The sequence below is a fragment of the Lutzomyia longipalpis genome, chromosome 4 (genome assembly GCF_024334085.1).
Source record: "Lutzomyia longipalpis isolate SR_M1_2022 chromosome 4, ASM2433408v1".
In the NCBI taxonomy this organism is placed as follows: domain Eukaryota; kingdom Metazoa; phylum Arthropoda; class Insecta; order Diptera; family Psychodidae; genus Lutzomyia; species Lutzomyia longipalpis.
Genome location: NC_074710.1, coordinates 4,680,909 through 4,695,141, shown reverse-complemented (window position 1 = coordinate 4,695,141; position 14,233 = coordinate 4,680,909). Strand labels below are relative to the sequence as shown.

The window sequence follows — 14,233 nt, the reverse complement described above, 5'->3', positions numbered from 1 at the left end:
CACCACCAAAAATTCAGCTCACAGAGAGCTCAACATGCTAATTTGCTCCTCAAATACGTCACACATCCTCATTGTCAAATCTTTTGGGTGTCTCGTTGCTCCTCCAGGATGGCGCACTGGAAGAGACTGAACACTCTTGCATTTTCCGGTGGAACTTTTTGAAAAACCAGTAGCAAGTTTCGTTGATGTGTCACCTATTGTGGCACATAAAAAGATATTGTACATATACTGTGTGAACTGTGAGGAGATGATGTTTAAATGTCTCACTTTTCACCATCTTAGAAATCTCGTCCACACAAAATGCTTTTTGAGGCCACTCTGCCACACTATTAACATACACAATTAACAAAATATCGGTCCATCATTGTCCAGTACACAGTTAAAGTTAAAGAGTTGAAGTTTTATTTAGTAAGAACAAGATGGTCCAGACACACGTTTGCATTATGTTGGAATGTTGAAGTAGGTACAAGATATTATGTTAGCATGGAAAAATATTGAAATATTCCGTTTTGTATGAATTATTCGGAATTATTACAAAAATTATGAATTATTCTTCTCTATAATTAATTAAACTTTAATTGTAGGTACATACACTTGTTTTAAGTTAAATAAAGCCAACTTTTTTTTTTTACCAAACATTGATACCTACTTTTGAAAGCTTTATTATTAAAAGCTTGCGCTTGATAAAAATTTAAATAAAGTGCAAAAGCTGTTCCGGAGAATATTCCGATTGTTAACGAGCTTAATCTTCTACGTTGAATTTAAATATTTCAGTCATTAAAAAAGATTACAGACCTTATAGACAGTGGTCTAACGTATTAGATAAAATTTAAAACGAAGATGTGAAATAAAATTAAAATACTTGGTGTTGGCCACGAAGTGGAACACCAACTAATAGATAAAAGTGTTTTTTCACTTAAACTACTAAAATTCTTATAGCACATAAAACTTTTTTTTTATCTTTATTTCTATGTAAAAAGAATCAGACAATCCCAATTAGCAAGTTAGAATTATTTATGTACAGTGGTGTTCTGCTTAGCCTATTGTTTTTAATTTATCATTTTGAGCCTATTAAAACCCTCTCTAAATGTCGAAAAAGGGAATTTTATTTGTCAAGGGCCTTATTAACAAACCTATATCGGTTTATACATAAAAACCCATTTGCAGCACTACGAGGAATTCACAAATTAACAGAGACGCAAAACGGAGCACTACTGTATAACTCGAATAATTAAATATTTTAATTACACAAAACTATTCGTATAAATTGCTTGTCTTGGGAATAGCCGCATGGAGTTCATTGAAACACTTTGTGATATCAAGAAGTTCTTACCACGACTACCGTTGAAAATGCTACTGTCCAGTGTTCAAATTCTTACTAAAAAATCCTTTCCAATAGGATCAGTGAGTAATTATTTAAAGTTCGCTGTGAATATGCAAAGAATACCTAAAGTGAGCTTCTCTACAACGAAGAGTGTGAATGTTGTTGAGTATCTAGAAGGAGTGATATCCAGACCTATTTTAGGAACTTCGAATGATTCTACAGTGACGAGGTTGAATGAGTTTCTGATTTAATGCTCGCCCAAATTAAAAAAAAAAATATAAAATGTTTAAAAATTCTTTAAATATTTTTTTTTAAAGAAATCCTAAGGAGTTCTGTGCAACAAAACTTGACGATATCTGGCTTTCTAAAGCTAAACAAAATGATTTTTTATCATATTTCCCAGGTTAATAAATTCAACTGTTGAAAAAAATCTAAACTGTGTAAAAAAAATTCCCTAAAAATCTCTCTGTATGATTTTCAATTAGGTATCGTTGATGAAATAGCAGCAAAAGCGGCAACATTTAGCAAATTGGATAATGGAAATCGTATCAGAAGAGTGAGTTTAAAACATAAAGTCATTTTGAATAAAAATGATTTTTTTTCTTTACAAAGAAAAAAGATAAAGAAAAAGTTTAGTGCTCCTAAAATCTTCTTTTTATTCTTTAAGGCTATGGAATACATAATGCCCGGATCTAACCGATTTCCTGGCGTAATAACAGTAGAAACATATAAACTTCTAACACCAGAGCATAAACATACTACTGAAAATCTCAAGTTAGCTTACTACCTAGGATGGATCTTAGAAATTGTAAGTTTACAAAAAAAAAACTTCTTAATCTTATCAAATAAATTAAAAACAATTAGGACGCGTTCTTTTCTAAGAACTTTATCTAAGGATTATTGGATCAGTCCAAATGAATTCACTAGCGTTTTTTTTATGTTCTCATGAAGAACAAAACTGTCTTACTTGTTTCCAACAAATCACCTTCATCAGCCTAGTAAGAAATTAATTGAACAAAATTTAATTTTCAAATATAGGTTTTAGAAGCTATTAACATGTCAGATGATGTATACGATGAATGCAAAACTAGAAGAAACCGAGTTTGCTGGCATGAATTACCCGATGTGGGGCCAAGTGCCGTCAATGATGCTTTTATGATGGAAGCTGGAGCATATTATCTGCTAAAAAAGTACTTTGGAAAACCCGATTGCCACACACGCCTTTTGGAGATCTTAAACGAGACGACTTTTCTAGCTTGCATTGGACAGCACGTAGATGTGATCTCCTCAAAGGACTTTGACAAGATAAAAATTGAAACTTTTGATGATATAGTTGCAAACATTTCCGTCTATTTGGCTAGCTTTTCTTCTATTGCCTTAGGAATGACCTTAGCAGGATACACTAATTTAAGCATTATGAAGGAAGCTAAGTCAATTCTGGCGGATATAGGCTACTTTTATGTAATTCAGAATGATTTTTACGATAGTTTCGGGGATCCAAATGTTATGGGGAAGGTTAGTTCGGATATTGGAGAAGGAAGATGCCGTTGGCCAGCTTTGTTAACCATGCAATTGGGAACTCCTGAGCAAAAGGAAGTCCTCAAAGTCAACTACGGACGAAAAGATCCCGAATGTGTAGCGAAAGTCATAGAGCTGTATAGAGAACTAAATCTACCACGACTCTATGATGATTACTGCAATAATTTGGGAAGTCGTATGCTTGGTGACGTAGATAAATTGCAGGATGGTGACATGAAGAAGATTTGTGAAAAGTTGGTTGAATCTGTATTTTATGCGATGTACAAGAAGTACCCAGTATTCGTTTAAAACTGACACATAATACACTGTTCAAGGAATAATAAAATTTGTTTTATTAACTTTCAACTTAGGAATTTTTTTGAGGAAATTCGTTAAGAAGTCTCACCTGTGGCAAGAAAAGTAGTTTAAAAGTTTTTTTTTCTGAGGACCAATAAATAGAGCAATTAGCAGCACTCAAAAACTCGTTTGTTGACCTGTAATTGTTTCTTTGAAACGTCGTCGCTTGAATGCCATAAAAATGATGCAAATTTTCCATAAACAAAACTAAAAACTTAAACTAATGATACAAAAATACTGTCTGGTACACCTTGGCGATTGTAGAGTGGTGAGAGCTGAAAGTAATAAAAGAAGGAAAAAAAAACTCTTATATCAAACTGCTTAAATAGAATCAAGTGGAAAATGAGCCTCAATTTCAAATCAGCGCAACAATCAATCAATTTCGTGGTGGAGCTTTTGTATGAAATTCCTCAGCTGGGATCTCGCATCTCAATTGCACAAGTCGCACCTGAAACCAATTGACTGACAATCAACATTCACGTCCCCCATTGAAAATCAACCACAAATACCAGTGCCCAGGTAACACCGAATAAATGATGCTTCATTCATTTTAATGAATAAACCAATGTGTGGACGAAATAGCGATGTGGTCAAATGAGGTGCAAACACATATATAGTTCGTCTCATGGGGCTGTTAAGAGGGATGCTTCTGCATCTCCCAGGGAGGTTGTGAATTACCTACATTTGTTTCAAAGATTTTTTATTAGGGACCTATTAGGTGTTGAACTAATTTAAAGATTTTTTTTTGGTTATTAACCCTTGGAGGTTCGAGATTTCTAATCTTAAAACTTGACCTCAATTTTCTCTCAAAAGAAAATGTTTTTCCAAATTTTATTTCGGCGGTCTTAAAAGTAGGTAATACAACTTCCTTACACATGGATATATCACGAAATGTAAATGATTTAAAAAAGTCTAATTGGCCACGGTGGCCAGCAAAACCCTCCTCTAGGGGTTAAAAAAGTATGAATATAATAAAATTTCAAAGTTTTCTGAAAAAATTATTTCTTATAAAGAATTTTTTTCCGGCTTCTGAAATTTTTTATTTTTAATTCTTCTCTGTTTTGCTGCACTTTTAATGCCTTCACGACCGTTGGGTCATAAAACAATACGTGAAACAATTAAGTTTAAACATGAAACATTTTATTTTCGCTCATTTAAAATCGTTTCTTTTATAATTTCTATACATACATAAGATATCAAGGAAGACGTTTTTTACTGAAAGAATTTTCCTGAGAGTACATATCCATTGATTTAAAAATCTCGAGTAAAGATCAGATATTTCAATGTTTCATGCAGAAACAAAAGGGTTAAAAGCTGTTAAAATAATTCTGGACAAAATTCTAGATTTAAGAGAGGAAATTCTAATTTTGTTCCAGACTATCTTTAAAATTTTATGAGATAATCGAAGCTTATAAATTTATAGTAAGATCTTTGAACGCAATACGTGAGTATACTAAAAATTCATTTAATGAGTCAAAATTCTCTCTTCGTAGATGCTCCCGATTTAGGTGCCATCAACTGGAAATTCATTTTACCTTTGAAATTCTTTCATCACCCCAACTCCATTGGATTTACCTCCATAGCAACATGGGATTATTGCATTTTCAGCTACAGTTCTCCGTACAAAGAACTAAAAAAGAATACAATAATCCTCCTCTTACAGCTCAATATTTCACGCTTCAATCTCTCTATTTGGGGATGAATATTAATTATTGAAAATCCTATATATACGTTACCCAAAATGCAATGGTGCCCAATTAATGAACTACATACACCCCTTTTTGAAATTCAATGGAAAATGCATTTTTATATTTTTATTTAAAACTTCCCCAAAGTTGTAAAAAGTTGCATCGAACAAAATGCAATTTTTTCGGCAAAAATGCATTGTTTGGGATTTTCTGCAGAAATAAAATGGAGTACTTTGGGGGAAATTTTATTGCAAAATTTTCATATAAAGCTTATTTTTGTATTTTCCCCCACAATAGCCTCCAAAATATTTGTAGCCCACTTGAAACATATATGCTGGGAGGTAGCTATACTGACTGCTGCACAGCTCCCCGAAATTTCCACATGTGCCAAGGGCAGACTTTTCTTTCCTCGCAGAAGGAACGAATGAAGAAAAAAATGTAACATAATTTAATTTCAACAAAAGCCCGTTGACATTTTGCCAAAACCAAGGGAAATGTGAATGGAATTCGCAGACTAAGGAGGGGAGGAAAAATCAGTTTAGTGACTTTGTTATAAATTGTTGTGGGTCCATTGACGAGATTTAATCGGGAATGATGAGGGGGTGCTGTTTGGGTGGAGAAAAATCCTCAACAGGGTAAACCTTGGCATTGTGCGGTGTATTTTGATATATCACAAGAAGTGCACTGAGATGGGGATTTTTTGCATTTTTGTGGCACCCTCTCCCCGCCATTTGCGGGGGTGACTTTCTTCAATTTTGCATCGTCTCGCAGTGAACATTTTTCGCATTTTCAATTGTTGGAATTGAAGTTGAAAATAAACACAATATCCAACTTTCTGCCATATACGCGAAGAATATAATCTTGACTTTCTTCGACAAGTTCCTGCCCTACTATACAGTGGTGTTCCGGTTTATATGGACTTAAGTAGAAAAGGAATTTATCATAAGTATACCAAACTACTTATGGCTGAAAATTACTTCACATTTCCTATTGGAAAATTTTCCAGTACATGCTGAGAAAAACATATTTTTCTTTACAATATGAGCTAGAATTCAAGATTAGATTATTCTAAAATTTTAGAATTTATTAGGATTTTATTATTTTATTAATTTTCAAATTAAAGAAAATTAAGAAAAACTTTTTATTTAGGGGAACGTGACTCAATTCCGATCTCTTGTGGCCTTTTTCAATCTGCTATTACTTAAAACCGATAAAACATTAAATGTAGAAAGTTTTGGGAGTAAAAAGAGCATTAAATGGGCATTAAAATAGTACCTTTAAGAATTTTGCTTTTAATTTTATATAATTTTTTTTTCACTCCGCTCGGTACTTTGGGGGTCCGAATTGAGCCACCTTCCCCTATAATTTTTATTTTCTCTAAAAATTAATTAAAATATTTTATAAGTCGAATTAAAAATAAATAAATTTAGGTTTTCATTCACAGAATGACCAAAAGTGTTATAAAATTGGAAGAAATGACAGAAATGCGATTGAAATGGTGGAAAAACTGCCAATATCTCAGAAAATTGCACGAAATTTTGGGAAAATTAATAAAATGCAAAAAACTGCCTATAAAAATGTTGAAAATTCATTTAAAGTACATTACTGAAAATGTACAAAGTTCACTGAAATTCCATAATAACCTACAAAAGCAATCAGTTCATACGCGAAAAATGTATAAAATAACGACTATTAAAAGGTTCTAAATAAAGACCCCTAAATAATCAATACCTGAAGAAGGAGCCATTCGTCTCCGAAACGTCAGAATAGAGCGAATAGAGCAATTTCCAAAGGTCCATCTGATCGTTTTTTATTCCCACAACATAAAAAATTAATCGATCTTTCGCATTAATTCTTAAAAAATTGGCTCAATTTGATGTTTACTTTTTTTTTCTTTTTGTCTTTCATTTTTCTTATTTAAAATGGCTGTCGTTCTTTCTAACGTTTGGTGTTAATTCATAACGTTTAAAATTTCCCTTTATAAATATTTTTCTATTGCAATTTTGAAGCTAAAAATATTTGTTTTTATCTCTTAAGAAAAGCTAGAATTTCTTGAACTCTTATAGGAGGTGTTTAGACACCCTAACATCCTCCCTAATAAACCCCTGACGGAGCGGATTCAAGTCCAATTGGGCTAGATTACCCATTAAATTTCCATCAGTAAGGCAATTTTTCTGTATTTAGGTTTCTGTTTATATAAAACTTAAATTATTTAAAACTTTTAATGAAAATTTGAATTTTCCAAAGAAAAATAATTCTGAACCTAAAATTCGCGAACCAATAAATGCGTCCGGAAGTGTACCCCCCTTTTTCTTAGCATATCCACCCTCAAAACTTTGCTCTCTACGTGGAATTTTATTTACATTGCATATCACATAATTTTTTTTCCACCATCGTAACAACACTTTCTTTTCTTTGGGATTTTTCAACGGTGTGACGAGACAGCGCCGGGGAATAAATTGAAGTACTTTGCGTGGGGGGAAAGGCAGGGTGAAAAGCCCCATTGTGTAAGTTTAATACAAATTAAACTGGTATTGATTGCTTGTATGAACTTCTCGTTAACACTCTCTGTGATTTTTGTCGAGCTCACCTCTTTTTCTCGCGCATTTCTCCTGAGATGGAATCTTCTTTATTTTTTTCTTCTACAAAGTGGTGTGGAGACATATCTGTGGCGTTGTCTTCATTTGCTCTTTTTGTTAAGAGTCAATTTTCTAAATGGGAGCCCAACCGAAGCCCCATGTTAAATGGCTGTGTCAACGTTTCATGTGTTTCATTCCATCACAAAAGGGGAATATTTCAAAATTACACATATTTGAGAGATTTCGGTGAGTGGGAGGATTTTTTTTACTTAAGTATTTCTCGGAAATTGGATTATCTAGTTCATACTTGAGGGGGAAGCTTCCAAAGGAAAGTAGTTAAATTTTACGGCGGGAAATGAATCAAATTTAAATGGCGCTAAGGGAAGCTTTTAAAATTTCCACAGGAGAAAGACAAATAAAGCGAATAAATGAGAGAGAAAAAAATTCTGTAAATTTTTTTTTGGGTAAGAGAACATAATTAATAAATTGAATATTTATTCAAGCAATTTCCTGTGCATTCTTACTGAATGCCACAAGTACTTGGAAGTTCAACGGATTTCTTGGTGCGTATAAACTTCTTGCGCCACGGTATGGAGCGACGTCTTCGAGGGCCAGGTCCGTCTGGCGACAAGTTTCCAGGAATGAATGGCAACCGTATGTACCCCCATAATGCTCGACGAGAGATGGTAAATAAGCCACAGAAAAAATAACACAAATTGTGTAGAGCTCACGTCAAGTGGCGTCATTGTTCAGGTGGCTGCGCGGGCCCTTCGCGCCATGCAAGTCACAATATTGGGACCTTAATTAGACTCATAATGTGATATATTGTGTTGTTGTCGATGGGTTTCGGTGAAGTTCTTTTTTCCAGCATTGTGCATGAAAAAGTACTCCGCCAAGTTTGTACGAATTGTACGGCGCTGGGATGTAAGGTAAGGTGCGCGCTTTGTCTTCGGAGGGGTAGGGTGAAAGTCGTGTGTTTGCTGTCTGAAGTGTCGAACGAGTGTTGACACATGTCATTTGCATGGATGCTGAATCACGAAGTTATCTATTTAGCACCCGCGCACAAGAGAAAAACTCATCATTATCCACTCTCGGGTCGTTCTCACATCTTTTGTTTCACCGATCATCATCAGAATTAATGATTGATCTTTACCGAATTTCACGGTTTATGCTATGCAGATCACTACCGGACACCTTTGGCGGCACAGTTTAGTAGGAAAGAGACGAAAGAGTGAGAGAAAGATGTAAAATTTTACTAATTTTCTGTGAAAAACCAATCACAAATATTTTCGTGGTAAATTACTCATCTATACGATGATATAACTGATGTAACCGTTTAGAAATTTGAATTTGAATTTAATGTTAGGTTAAGTTTTAGCAAGACAGTTTTTTTTTTAATTTTCTTAAGTGAAACTTAAAATTTCTTAAGTTTTCTTATGAAAGTTAAAAATTCTTAAGATTTTTTATACTTTCTAAAAATGTTTAAAATTTTCTGAAGTTGTCTTAAGAAAAACTCAAGATTTTTTTAAGGATTCTTAAGCGAAGGTTAAGATTTCTTAAATCAGACTGAATGCATATTTTCCGAAGAGTTTTACGAATTACGATGCCTGAAGAAGATCAGGAAAAATATTCATTTAGCCCCATTGAGCCTGACTTAAAAAGTCTTAAATTTCGAACTTAATTTCAGAAAACTTAAGAAATTCTTGAGGAAATTTTAAAAATCTTAGTAAATCATTTTGCTTAAGAACCCTTAAGAAACGTTTTATAAGATTTATAAATAAATCTTAAGAAAACTTAAGAATTCTTAAGACTGTCTCACTAGTTAAGTTCACTATATTTCAGAGCATACTTAGCACCTGCTTTATAAGGAAAAAGCTTTCTTTTACAGACGTTGAACATACATTACCCGCGAAAAGTTTCCGGGCAAGGCTAAAATGGGATATTTTTGAAGGCAAAACTGGTAAATTTTTGAAAATCGGTTAACCACAGCCGGAGATATAGCCATTTGAATTTTGTTTTCAAAAATATCCCATTTTAGCCTTGCCCGGAAAATTTTCGCGGATAGTGTACTTACCCTGAGCTTATCTGTGCGATAAATAAGTAAGGTATAAATAAGGTTTAAACTATGATTAAATTTAATCCTTAACATTGCTTCAAAAATTCATTTATAATCTGTTTTTAGAAATTGTTTTCTTTTCAATTTTTTAATGAAAAATTTCCAAAAGTTAATGTAAAATCGGATACAAAATTTTAATTAGACGTTTAGGGAAGGAACTGTCTCAATTCCGACTTTTCCACACGTCTGACGAGCCACTCTTACATAAAACTTTTCCATTAGGGTTGATTAATTTCCTCCAACGTGGCGACGGAACGAAAAGCACTATAAAATGTAAAACAAGTAAATAGAGACAATAAAATGTGTAATTTCCATTAAAATGTTAAATACAGTCCCCATCCCACTATTTGGTACATATTAAAATCAATTGAAAATATCACACACACCCTGTAAAATGGGGATTTTGCAGTAAAATTTGCATGTGCTTCAGTTAATTTTACCAACATACAAGTATTTTGGTGCAAAAGTATAAATTTTCCCATTACAATTGCTCCACAACAATTGTGGAGTCCATTGTGAGTATTTTGTGGCATGCAATTCTCTCGAATGAAGAGCTTGAATTGGTTTTCATTTCGATTCAGGAAATTAAATCTTCCAATTCCATACAATATCTCTACACTCTTGTTATTTTCACTCATACAAAACGAAAGACTCGGGCGTCCCGAATGTATTTAATAAATAAATTTTGATTTCTATCGAAAACACACCTCAATACAAAATTCCATTTTACAATATATACATACATATGTCTGTTGATATACATTGTAGGAAAAGGGTTTGCCTCCGTTTACTGGGTGCTTCTATTTTAATAAAAATCATTCTCAATCTGATTTGATTTAATTTTGATGTAAAGAACAAACGTGAATTTACCTTCCGTATTCAAGCTTAATTGATTTAAAAAAATTAATGAAAAAAGAAAAGAAAATCAAAGAAATTTTTCCACAAGAAATTATAAGAACCATGAAATTTATAGACCTGAGGAGACCACACTCCTCCGAAATGTCGTAAATCAAGGAATGTTAATCTGTCATAAATAATTAAAATATTTGATGATGCAAAATAAATGAAAAGAATTTTCCATGATGGAAAAAATAAAACAGGAAATTTATTCTATATAATATATGATATCTTAAATTATTTAGCGTTTCGATTCTTGCTTGATCTTCATCAGGGGCTATGACAAACATTATTCCGTTTTACCTTGTCAAAAATCATCGATGAAGGATTCATATAAATCGTTAAATTCATTGAAAAAGATACAAAACTACAAAAGTGACGTCATTCGGTCCTGTTCAGACACTAAAAAATCGTTAAAATCGTTTAAACTGAACAAATTTTTGAAATTTCAAATTTTTTCGCTGATAGATCAATTTGCTGCATTTTCAGGAAATTTTTTGATTGCTTTTTCCAACTGATTCCGGTGAAAAATTAGAAGTCTTTGGAGATTTCTTAATCTTTTCCTATTGTGTACAAAATTACGGAAATTCCGAATTCCTTTTTTTTTTTAAAGAGAAATTTTTCATACAGAAACGAATAAGCTCCTTCAATAAAGAACCATAACAAAGCTTTGCTCTAATGTAAAACCTTCCCTTTCGCTCTAAAGTGTCACAACCTTCTGGAAAATTTAATTTCCCCCATTTTTCCGGACTTTTTCGACCCTTCGCCCCCGTCCCTACCCAATGGCGAGAGACTTTCTCAAGAGGCGAGGTATATTGGTGACAAAAGATAACCACAATTTCCACTCAAATGATGACCCCAGCGCGGCTAACAAAGAAATCCCATCCAATTGTGGTTGATGCAGAATAATAAAAAGTTTTTTTTTGTCCCGCGATTGTTTGTTCAATTATAAATTTTATTTCATCACATGGCGCGCCTTCTAAAATTATATTCATATCATGGCTGTGCGGAGATTTTATTCAATTTATATCGCAAACACACACATCTCGTTTCTGCCACCCTCTTGTTTATTGTTAAACGAGGATTATGTTATTATTTTGCCACCCTTACACTGTCACAATATGCTACGAATCATCCTGCAATCTCTCATGGCAAATTCTCCACCCCAATGTTCCTTCGAATTCATTTTGTTATAATTTGGCTTCGTGCTGGTGCGGCATGGAGGGTTTGTGTGGGAAAATTCTGGGGGGTAGTATTGGGGGAGAGATGCTGCAGATATAAATTTGATTATCTAAGGGTGCGGAAATTCCTTCGTAATTCCCCCAATTTTGGAGTCTTGCACAACCCTTCGTTTGACCCCACAATCCATCGCCAATTAGTGTGTGTTTTTAAATTAATCCCTCCTCATGGAAATTCCCTCAAAATGTACTTCACACTCTCACAGCCCCAAAAGGAAGTTACTTTTGCCATGAAGTTGGTAAAAAAAATCCCATTCTGCAATTTATTCCAATGGAATCCATATAAGCACCCCCTATGCTCACAAGGGGTAGGTTGTATGTATGTATGTGTGGAAAAAAAAATTGCGTGGAGAGGGTGAGTGTGGCCGCGTGAATGCAGCATAGAGAATGTTTCAGAGTGAATAAACACTCGAGGACAATTATTTAGAGACTGAGAGCTATGGGCAGGGCACACAAAAAAAAACCTCTCCATTGAGTCAGGGATTCAATTAAAAGATTTATATTTTTGGGGTGGATTTTTGTGCAACTCTTTTTCCATTCATCCGTTGGCACTAATCACCAGTCATGCCATCGAGAAATGAATTACAGTTTCCGCACTCTGTGAAGTCAGATGTGAAAATTTATTTCGGGAATTGCAGAATTTTCCGGCAATTTTCAGAGATTTTTTTCTCTCTCTTAAATATTTTATTAATTTATCATTTGCTATTTGAGAGCATTCTCATGATGTAGAAGCAAATATTTAGGGGAGAATGTGTTTAAATGGGCTAGATTGGACAAAATAATTTTTATAGACTTTTATGATGAATAAAGTCGTGATTTTCACTTAATTATTTATTTTATTTATTAAAAATAAATTCAGAAATTTTCAAGCAACAATTGATTGCAATATCTGTGCCTTTGTGAGCAAATACATGATTATTTTCAAAAAAAAAGTTTCAACATACCCTTGTTTCAAACATCCTTTCCGTCTTTCTTTTCCTTTTTCAGCATAGAATTTTGACACATTTTTATGATTCAATGAATGGAGGATGCAGCCCAAAAAGGCACAATGAGATTATGGACACAAAAGCCCAAGGACAATGGGATGGAGGAAACCTTGACAAGCGAGCGTTTTTGAGTTTTTCGAAGAAGAAAAAATATTTGCCGGTCCACCAGGCGTCTCCACTGCACGGAATTCTCGGGGAAAGTCCCACGAGGTCATTAATCACAAAAATTAATAAATATTACTTGATGCAACAATGGTTGAGATGCGGGGATAAAAAGACCAAATCTCTGTGCAATAATCAGTCACCCATTGTTGCATCCTTCTCATTTGCTGGTGGAAGCATTACACACACACACAAAAAAAAGAAGGTCCTACATAGGGGCTCCTCTTCTCCGCGTGTTATGCATTTGCAAATAATTTGATGATACCACACCATAATTCGAGGATGGGAGAGACAATTTGCCGAAGGGATGAAAGTCTCAAAAAGATTAATGACTAGCAAGAGCCATGGAGTGGTTGGTGTTGTTCACCATTGTCATCTCTCTCAAAATCATCCTCAAGTGGAAAATTTTCCATATCCCCGAGGAAGAGGGTTGTGTGTGATGCCCAAAAGTGATTGTTTTTCGTCACACACACGAGACTTTCTGTCGACATTTTCAAATCAAAGAGAAATCCACGCATGAATGGATGGCGTGAAGGCAGACAAAAAATGTATAACGAATAATTAATCAATTTTTGGTGACGAAAAGAAATTTTGCTCAAAAGGAAAGGAAACTATGAATGACTGCTGGAAGGGCTAGGAGATAAATTTGCGAGAATTTGTTATGTTTACTCGAATTTTGGTACATTTTAAAAGGAAAATTAAACAATAAAAATGGGTGCCTCGGCACTTGCGGAAAACGCACTTGCGGACTTGGCTGATTTTACGACACTTGCGGACAGAGAAGGCTACCTGGGTACGAAAGGGATTTACCCTAGACATATGCGGACTTCGGAGGGTAGGTAGAATTTTGAGCATCGACAAATTTGCCACTTGCGAACAGTATGCGGCCAGCAAAAGGGGCCTTCTGTATGTGTGTGATCCGAAGGCGCAGTGTGGGTTGTGAAAACTTTAAAAATTAGCTAATCGTTCATTAATTCAAAATTCTTCAAAACGATTTTTCTTTTACGATTTTTAGCTCTCCATGCCCCTGCCCCAAGGGGTGTTTATCTGAATGAAAATCTTCGGATTATTCGCTAAAAATTCGGATGATTCGCCAAGATTCAGATTATTCGCCTAGATTCGATTGATTCGCCAATAATCGGTTTATTTGTTAAGATTCGGTAGATTCGTCATTTTTGATGCACAAATATTACTTTTTAGGCAAAAAACTATAGCTTTTAAACATTTCGCGTATTATAGACGTACCTAAATATATTTGTTTGAAGTTTTTAAACTTGGTTTCAAATTTAGAACGATTTTTTAAGAAAAAGGGAGTCTCAAATCGTCGTAAAATTCGATTCCCTAAGTTCGAGTTCAAATTGTGCTTAA

The 14,233-nt window shown here is 34.1% G+C and overlaps 2 protein-coding genes across 3 annotated transcripts in view; one reads left to right on the top strand and one right to left on the bottom strand.

Moving 5' to 3' along the window:
• The window catches only part of LOC129795542 (histidine-rich glycoprotein-like), a 446,033-nt gene that overhangs the window by 309,231 nt on the left and 122,569 nt on the right, over nucleotides 1-14,233 (bottom strand). The window contains exon 4 of one of the 2 annotated variants that reach the window (XM_055836928.1): nucleotides 6,772-6,799. The exons of the other annotated variant lie outside the window; for it this stretch is intronic. The gene's annotated coding sequence lies outside the window, so the exon portion shown is untranslated. The remainder of the gene's footprint in view (nucleotides 1-6,771; nucleotides 6,800-14,233) is intronic. 2 annotated transcript variants of the gene reach the window in all.
• Nucleotides 1,297-3,188, top strand: LOC129795599 (uncharacterized). The gene is made up of 5 exons (XM_055837034.1): nucleotides 1,297-1,553; nucleotides 1,642-1,727; nucleotides 1,810-1,880; nucleotides 1,992-2,132; nucleotides 2,363-3,188. Exons 1-5 carry the CDS (start codon nucleotides 1,351-1,353, stop codon nucleotides 3,149-3,151), a joined length of 1,290 nt encoding a protein of 429 aa, XP_055693009.1. The 5' UTR covers nucleotides 1,297-1,350; the 3' UTR covers nucleotides 3,152-3,188.